Here is a 9,814-nt window from a genome sequence, read left to right as displayed (position 1 = left end):
CCTATCTACTATCTACTGTCATCCTATCTACTATCTAGTCATCCCATCTACTATCTATTGTCATCCTATCTACTATCTACTGTCATCCTATCTACTAGTTATCTACTTTCATGGTTGGAACAGCTAACACTTGACGATTATATTCCTCCAAGTGAGTCATAGGAGCCTGAGAGAGAGAGAGAGAGAGAGAGAGAGAGAGAGAGAGAGAGAGAGAGAAACCTGTCATTTCCTCCAACATATTGTAAGAAAAAGAAAACAAGGAAATAAAATAAAAAATACAGCCAAACAGGAAAAACAAAACAGAAAAACAACAACACAATAAAAAAAGAAAAAGAAAAACAGGTGACTAATAAAAATAACTGGAAACCCCATCACGCGACCGGAAACGGAACACCGAGGAGCGGAAGTGCAGGAAGAGGCATTACGAGGAACCGAAAGACGAGTCAGAGGGAAACATAAAGTAGGCGCACAACCCTCTTCATTAATCATGGCAAAGACACTCTAGTATAAGGGAAGATATGAGGCCTTACAATGGACGTGGGGATAAAAGACGAGTCAAAGGGAAACGTAAGATAGGCGCACAACCCTTTCTCTTAATCATGACAAGGACACTCTAGTATAAGGGAAGCTACGAGGCCTTATAGTGGACGTGGGGAATGAAAGACGAGTCAGATGGAAACGTAAGATAGGCGCACAACCCTCTCCATTAAATACAAGGACACTCTAGTATAAGGAAGATATGAGGCCTGACAATAGACGTGGAGGTGACTTAATATGGGCTTCAAGATGGTAAAATTAGCAAAGTACAAAACGTGGGACAAATCAGTATTAAATTGGTACAAATTAATATGAAATATGGTACAAAATGACAACCTATTTTGTGAAGTTGGAGAAAAGGGCTTACTATGAGCACGTGATAATGGTATAACGCAGAGAGAGAGAGAGAGAGAGAGAGAGAGAGAGAATTAAATATAACACTTTTAAATATAACATCGAATCCTTTCCTGCCCTTATCAGTACTCAGAAGGCTCAATGATAGGCTACCTGATCAGTTAAGCCGCAGGACACCACCCAACGTCCATGGCAGCAAAAAAATAAATAAATAAATAAATAAATAAATAAAATAATAAAACAGAAAAAAATCGAATTCGAACCATAGAATCATCCATGCCAAGAAAGCCTAAGCAAAAAAAAAAAAAAAAAAAAAAAAAAAAAAAAAAAAAAAAAATCTCTTAGAGTAATACGAAAATCAGGTAAATAAAGAGTAATACTGTAAAAAAAAGAGTAATTGTGGTAATAAGGAATAGTAGTGTAAATAAAAAAATATTCATGGTAATAAGGAGCAATACCCCTACTGTAAAAAAAAAATAGTGGTAATAATGAGTAATAAATAAAAAGGCAATAGTGATGGTAATAAGGGAAGTGAATGGTAATACGGCAGTTTCCATACCACTTGCATACCACAATACCACTTGCATACCATCAATACCAGGAGTTACAATGGGGGGAATACTTGCTGTGGCGTATGATGACGTGGGGGGTTAATTACGGTATACACACCTGCCACAAAGCTACTCTGTTCCGTCACACTTCCGCTGCTAATACCTACTGTACATACACAGATAGATAGTGATAGATTGATAAATGGGTAGATAGATAGATAGTGATAGATATGTTTATTGACCACAACTCACGAGAGAGAGAGAGAGAGAGAGAGAGAGAGAGAGAGAGAGAGAGAGAGAGAGAGAGAGAGAGAGAGAGAGAGAGAGAGAGAGAGCATCCCGTTCACCATTTCCACCCGATGACGCGGTTTTAATATTTTTTCCATCTCCACACAATTCTTAATAAATTCTTGATATATTTAACATTACTTTTTATGCAAGAAAGAAAGAACCAAAGGTCAGGAGCCCACAGAATCGTTCCCTCAAAAAAAAAAAAAAAAAAAAAAAAAAAAAAAAAAAGATAACTGAGCTAAATTCAAGATCCAATCATTTCGAGATGCATGGACACACTGCGTTTGAAAGACTGGAGGTCATAGGCAGTAAGAAATACACACAGAGGGAGACAGTTCCAGAGTTGATGGTTTGTAGGTGGTGTGGTGGGGTAGTCTGGTATTTATAGTTGCTGGAATAAGTGCTGAAGAGGTATGGTATGGTGTGGTGTGGTGTGGTGTGGTGCGGTGTGGTGTGGTGTGGCAGTTTGGCATTCATAGTTGTTGGAATAAGTGTTGAAGAAGTATGATGTGATGTGGTGCGGTGCGGTGCGGTGTGGTGTGGTGCGGTGCGGTGCGGTGTGGTGTGGTGTGGTGGGAGTGGTGTTTTGTGCTGGTATTGTGTGGTGTAGATGTTGGAATAAGTGCTGCAGTGTCACCGTGGTAACTGTAGGTGTGGCGTGATGGTGGTGTGATGCTGTGTAGGTCACGTGACTCCCGGATATCATTATGTTCCACCACGATCCATGCCCCCCATCCCCCCTCCCTTGGCACTGACCCTCTCCTAGAAACAGTGTCAATCACCCCTCACAATGCCACTGCCCCCTCCGTCTCTCTCTCTCTCTCTCTCTCACACTCACTTCCTGATCTGAGTCAGGCTGCCCTTTATTACTCGACGCCTTCACGCGGTGACACCAAAATAACTGAGCAGATCTGACTCCCCGTTATACAGATGTCCCTCAACTCCCTTCCCTATCCTCTAAAAGGTAAAAGGTCAGTCCAGCGAGATGACGTTCAGATGGGCCTGGGGTATCATCATCACCATCATCATCACCACCTTACCATTACTATAACTAACTTCATTCCGCCTTCCTTATAAGTCACTATTACAAGTTACAACACACACACACACACACACACACACACACACACGCAAAACAAGTGAAACACAACCTTCTGTTGATCTGGTTTGAACTGGTGGGATGACGTGGACGGAAAAGGGGAGGGTGGGGGGGGGGAGGCAGGCAAGAAATTAAGGGAGGGGGAGAGGCAAAAAAAAAAAAAAAGGGGGGGGGGAGGCAAGCAGGCAGGCAGGCAGGAGGCGTCATGAAAAGGAAGGAGGGAGGCAAAATAATGAAAGAGAGAGAGAGAGAGAGAGAGAGAGAGAGAGAAACAGGACGGAAAACAATACATAGGAAGGAAAGGGAGGAGGCCGAAGAGGGAGACAAATGAAAGATGATGAAAGGAAGGCGAGAAAAGAAAGAGACAGGACGGAAAGGGTGGACGACAGGAGGGAAATGAGACAACAAGGATGGAGAAAAGGAAGGAGAAGCAGGGAGACAGGATGGCAAGGGAAGGTAGGAGAGAGATAAGAAAAGAAGAAAATAGGAGAAAGGAAGGAAAAGAGGGAGGGGAGATGAGGCAAGGCAGGAGAGAGACAGGGAGGGAGGAAAGGCTGGGAAGAGGAAAGGTAAGAGAAAATGAGAGGTAAGGAAAGGTAAGAAACACAACAGAAGAGGAGAGAAAGGATGAGAGGTAAGAGACAGGAAAGCATGGGAAGAGAAGAGAGGACGAGAGGAGAGGAGAAAAGAAAAGAAAAGAAGAGAAGAGGAGAGGAGAAGAGAGAAAGGAAGAGCGGACAGGAAGGTAGGTAAGTTTGAAGTGGTGGAGTATAAGGTGACTGTTGCCGTGTGTGGAGTGGGTAAAGCCAGACAGACAGCTGGGTGTCACCTTACCACATCAGGTCACCACCACCACCACCACCACCACTCACCTCGCCTCCCCCACACTTACTTAACTACTTCATAACCCTCACCCACACTTACTTAACTACTTCATAACCCACTACCTTCACACACCACCACTACCTACCTCACACTCCTTACTCCATTCATTCATCACAATCACTACCACCACCACTCACTTCGCCTCACCCACACTCTACTTCATAACACACTACATTCATTCACCACACACACACACACACACACACACACACACACACACTCAACTACTTCACAACTCAGCAACATTACTACCTTTAACCCACTTAAGTACATCACAACTCACTTCACTTAAATCTTACTCAGCTATCTTACATTATCGTCTGTCTTCCTCACTCACTTCTACCACATTGGGTTACCTTCTTCACTACCTCATCGCCTCACCTCACACACGTACTCCACTACATTCACTCATCTCCAGTTTACTCAAGGCCATACTAACCCCTCACATTCATTTACCTCTCACTTACATTCATCTACCTCACACTTACTCAACAAGGGTACTTTAAACTCACCACACACACGCACACACACACACACATACACGTCCCCACCTCAGTCAACTACTACTATTATTAAACTGTTTCTTATTCCCACCATCATTGTTTGTCTGCCTCTACTCTTTCTCTGCCTCTCAGGTGGGTGAAGTCGTCGGGCGGAAGTCACCTGCGCTCTAAGTGTTACAGGTAAGGTCTAACAATTTAAGTACTACGGATTTCCTCAGCTGAATAAAATCGTCTAACGGTTGGAAGGCGGAAGAGGAGGGAGGAGGAGGAGGAGGGAATGGGAAGGGGATGGAGGAGGAGAGAAGGGAAGGGGTAGGGGAGTGGAAGAAGAAGGAAGGGGAGGGGGATGGAGAAAGAAGGAAGGGGAAGGGGATGGAGGAGAAGAGAAGGGGAGGTGGAAGGAGGAGGGACGGGGAGGTGGAAGGAGGAGGGACGGGGAGGTGGAAGGAGGAGGGACGGGGAGGTGGAAGGAATAAGGAGGGTGGCACACAAGTGGGGAGGGGACTCATGGGAGGGCGACGGAGGGGGGAAGGAAGAATGGAGAGGGGGAGGGGGAAGAATGAAGAGAGGGGGAAGGGGAAAGAAGGAGGCTTTGATTAACGCTTAGCAACCACACGCAGGCTATTTAGCACACAAGTTTTCAAAGTCCAATTGTTCCCTTAGAAAAGAATTGGTGGGGAAGGGGAAAGGGTAAGGGGATGGATGAAGGAGGGAGGGAATAGGGGAGGGGAGGGGGACTCAGCCAGGCATGGTGTGACCGGTGTGGTGGCTGGCTCAACTTACCTACCTACCTCCTTTCCTTCATCTCTCTCTCTCTCTCTCTCTCTATTACCCTAGCATTCATTCCGTTTCCGTCGAGTCATAGCAAATTTCCAAGTAGATTCCTTTCACTGGACGTTGTTCGTACTTTTTCTTGCCAGTTACTTTCTTTTTCCCTTGCTTTCTTTCTTTTTTTTTCTTTTTTTTTTTTTTTTTTTTACATTTCCGTATCATAGTATCCGTTTTCCTTCCGTCGTGTCATACAAATATCCAAGTCTTGTTCATTGGGTGTATGATGTTCCTTCTCACTTTTTCCTGCCAGTTTTTTATTTATTTATTTATTTTTGATGAGGGAAGATGGGGATAATTCCAGTGTTCTATTCCAACACACACACACACACACACACACACACACACACACACACACACACACACACACACACACACACACACACAAGCCTGGTTCTTCCTCGCTAGTTATCATGGTGACAGTACTTGTAAGGAATAAAATTACTTCACCCTACCCTGGCCCCTGAAGGGTGTCCAAGCAGGGCCAAAACTGTTCAACCTTCACAGTAAACACAATATCACTCAGTGGGTAAAATTCTTCTAAAATCCACTTCATATCCATACGGTTGGCATAAATCACATACACGGGAAAATTAAGAAAAAAATAGTAACGAAGAAGTACTGGCGAGGCTCTCTGGCAAGAATATTAGACACAACGCTTAGTCTTGTCTTTTCGCTGGTTAAGGAAGCTCCCTAACACCTCCTCCTAAGTGATTTATTATGTCCAGTACACCTTCTTATCGTCTTCTGTGTTATTTAAATCACTCCAATATCACCCCACTCTTCATAAACAATATACAAAATTGTCTTAAATGGCCATATCCAAAAAATGTACAGAACTGTCTAAACCACCCGAATCCAAAAATAAATCGCTATGGATTAGGTGTTTGGGAGTTACTTAAGAGACAAGAATTGGGGTCCTAGTGTGAATCAAAGCAATCTAAAATACACCAAACGGCCCCCTGCACACTTCCTCGAATATTCCTACGTATCTGGGGTTAAGTATGAGGTATCTGTGTTGAGGTGGAAGGATTGGGGGAAGATAAGGTGTATCAGGTAAGGTGGGGTGACAGTGATAGGAGGTGTATCAGGTGTAGGAGCACGTGTCAGGGTCGTGGGAGTGTCACCTTACACCACTGTACTACACCTTACACCACGACCCACCCACTACATGACCACTACACACACACACACACACACACACACACACTCTTCTTAGATCCCACACTCTCACCTTTTCCTGTTCTTCTCTCCTCTACTTTTTTTTTTTTTTTTAATTTTCTCCCGTCACTTCCTCTCTTACACCCCACAGAGTCACCCGCTTCCTTCTCTCCCCCTCACCAACAGCAGCAGCCTTCCCCACACCAATTCCACCCCCCACATCCCCACTACACCAACCCCACCCACACCCCTAGGCCACCAACCCCACCCACATCCCTATCACACCAACCCAACCCACACCCTCACCACACCAACTCCGCCCTGCCACATCCCCCATCACACCAACCCAACCCACACCCTCACCACACCAACTCCGCCCTGCCACATCCCCATCACACCAACCCAACCCACACCCTCACCACACCAACTCCGCCCTGCCACATCCCCCCACCACACCACCTCCACCCCCTCTCCCCCACCCACCGCCACCACCCTGATAACCTACATATCCAGAGAGCCGTACATTCCTTACTCGCCCACCTACACTACTCCACCACTCCATCACCACTACCACTACATCACCACCACCACCACCACCACCACCACCACTCCACCCAGTAACACCTAACATCTTCTCCTGAGCGATTTACTTGATTTATTACACCTTCTTGCCCTACTGTGCTATAAAAATCCTTCCAATACCAGCACTCTGTATGATTAGCGTACAAAAGGACACTTCTACCCAGCCACATCCCCAAAAATACATCGATAAGGAAGAAGTGTTACGGATCGAACCAGACACCCTCACGATAAACCCCTCCACCACCAGGACGCCACCTTAGTCAATTCTTTCCACCTGTAGACGATTTTATTCAGCCTGGGAGAGACCTTTCATACTAGAAGAGTTAGAAATAGATACAGCCTTCATTACTGGTAGTCTAAGCTGAATAAAAATAGCTTGGTGGAAGACGGACTACGATACGGCAATGTGTCCTCGTCGTGAAGTGACTGACCATTTCAATACCATTACTTGTTCTTCCTTGCTTGCTTTTTTTCTTTTTTGCTCTAACTTCCTCCTTCTTTTCCTTGATTTCCTCTTCCTTTTGCTTTCATCTTTTCTTTTTACTTTCTTGCTTCCCCCCTCCTTTACTCTTGCTGTCTCCGGGCGATATTACTAGTGTGTTTCGGATTTTTTTTTTTTCCCCGGAGGTTGTTACACTAAGTCTCCATTAACCTCTTCCGAAAAAAAAATCCAAAACCAAAATAACCCCCCAAAATCCAAAACCAAAATACCCTCCCCCCAAAAAAAAATCCAAAACCAAAATAACCCCCCAAAAATCCAAAACCAAAATACCCCCCCAAAAAAATCCAAAACCAAAATAACCCCCCAAAAAAATCCAAAACCAACCCCCCTCCCCCCAAAAAAAATCCAAAACCAAAAGAACCCCCGAAAAAAACTCTAAAACCGAAATAAAATCGCCTGGAGGTAGCAATAAATAATAATAATAATAATAAAAAAAAATCCCTGGTCGAAGGAGCTAAATGACAACCTTTAAAAATTACATCCTTCAATTTTCAAACACGAATTTATAACCAGCACCTTCAGATTACATTCACGTCAATTGTAAATAATTATAAGAGCCTAAAATATCATCAGATTATAATCACTGCCAAATTTAAAGCACGATTATATATATCTGTACAATACCTTCATATTACCTTTAATTAAACCTGCCTGCAGATTGACAGGTGTGCTTGGACTTACCTGATGCATCCAGAAAATAAATTAACAAATAAATACAAATTATCTATCTATCTATAGCCAGACACCTTAATCCCGTAAGGGGTGGCCACAAACAAACTGCCTCCATGTCGCCCTGTCCCCTGCCATTACGCTGCCATTCCCCTAACTCACAATTCCCTCTCATAAAAAAAAATAATAATAAATAACATAGCCATCAATAACACAGTCCTCAATTCTACCTACTGCTAACTTTAACACTCAGCCAGATAGACAAACATAGCTCTCACCTGTGCTAAATCTAACACACCTGTAATAATAAGGTAAACGACATAATTAGCCCCTTCAACACGATGACGTACCTTTAAATTTTATTAATAATTAACCAGATGACTTTCAGTTAATGACAGTGCTTTATTAATGAAGGGGGTAATTATCCTTTCCATATTTTGAAATCTTACCCCCAAAATAATAAAAACAACAACAACAATAATAATAATAATAATAATAATAATAATAATAATAATACATAACACAAAAAAACAAAATGAAAATAGCCGTCATCGTGTTGTAGGGGAAAAATGTGAAAAATAAATAATAATAATAATAATAATAATAACAAGACAAATTAACACTCACCATAGCTTGCTCTATTTTGTTATCGATGGCGACCGTGCTGGCGGTGGAGGTACTGTGAGGGAGAGAGAGAGAATACGGTGAGGTGAAAACGGATTAAATACACAGAAACAAAAAGGGTAAAAAATAAAATTGATCAATAAAAGACAGGCACTACTTACTAACATATATACAGAATTAGGTATATCACCATCAACAACAATATTATCATCATCATCACCACCAACACCACAACCATCATCATCATCATCATCACCACCACCACCACCATCATCATCATCGTCATTACTACCACCACCACCACCATCATCAGTATCATCGTCATCATTACCACCACCAACAGTGTTATCATCATCATCAATATCATCGTCATCATTACCACCACCAACAACTCTTATCATCATCATTATTATCTTCAATATCATCATCAAGACCATATTTCCCAACTAGGCACGAAAAGTAGAAATTAAAGGTGACCATATAACAAGTAAATACGTAATAATAATAATAATAATAATAATAATAATAATAATAACAACTACATATCCAGGTGGTCAAGCCCACATGTAGGATATGATGGAATAAAAACACAAAGCAAAAACGAAGGAAAAATTTAGTGGTAGGACATGAAAGACAACCTGAGTGACACCGAAACGGACCCTCTCAAAAAATGTAAAAATATTCAGCCATATGGAGTTACACGCGCTTGAAATTAATCCTTAAAAAAAAAAAATCATACCCAAGCACATGCCCAAAACACGTGACTACAACGGCTATTTACACACACACACACACACACACACACACACACACACACACAGGTAATCCCCCACCACGTCCACCTAGGCAAGACAACTTCTGTATCCGGAGCACCCAAGTAGGTGAAAGAAGGAAGGTAGGTAGGTAGGCAGACACAGACAGGTAGGCAGGTGGGAAAGAAAGGATAAAAATGAAAAAAGAAAGAAAGAACGTAACTGAAGGAATGAAAGAAGAAAGAGTAAGGATGGGAATGATACAAGTGAACAGAAAAGGAGACACGAAAGGACAGGACAGGACAAGAAAGGCAAGGAAAGGGAAAGAGAAGGAGAAGAAAAATGAAAGACGGAAGAAAGACAGAAAGAAAGAGGGAAAAGAGGGAGGAAGAAGTACGGAAAAGAAAGGGTGGGGTACAGAAAATAACGGAAAAAGAGCAAGGAAATAAAATAAAAGGAGGCAAAGAAGGGAAAGG

The 9,814-nt window shown here is 42.8% G+C and overlaps 1 protein-coding gene across 1 annotated transcript in view; it reads right to left on the bottom strand.

The window, feature by feature from the left end:
• Positions 1 to 9,814, bottom strand: part of bun (TSC22 domain family member bunched) — a 337,263-nt gene that overhangs the window by 36,521 nt on the left and 290,928 nt on the right. Inside the window, exon 2 of the mRNA XM_080274887.1 lies at positions 8,590 to 8,641. Coding sequence (XP_080131013.1) covers positions 8,590 to 8,641 — 52 coding nt within the window. The remainder of the gene's footprint in view (positions 1 to 8,589; positions 8,642 to 9,814) is intronic.

The sequence above is a fragment of the Coenobita brevimanus genome, chromosome 60, assembly GCF_032717465.1.
Source record: "Coenobita brevimanus isolate Jiangsu-jjx chromosome 60, ASM3271746v2, whole genome shotgun sequence".
NCBI classification, from domain to species: Eukaryota; Metazoa; Arthropoda; class Malacostraca; order Decapoda; family Coenobitidae; genus Coenobita; species Coenobita brevimanus.
Note: the sequence above shows the minus strand (reverse complement) of the source record. Positions and strands in the feature narration are given on the sequence as shown.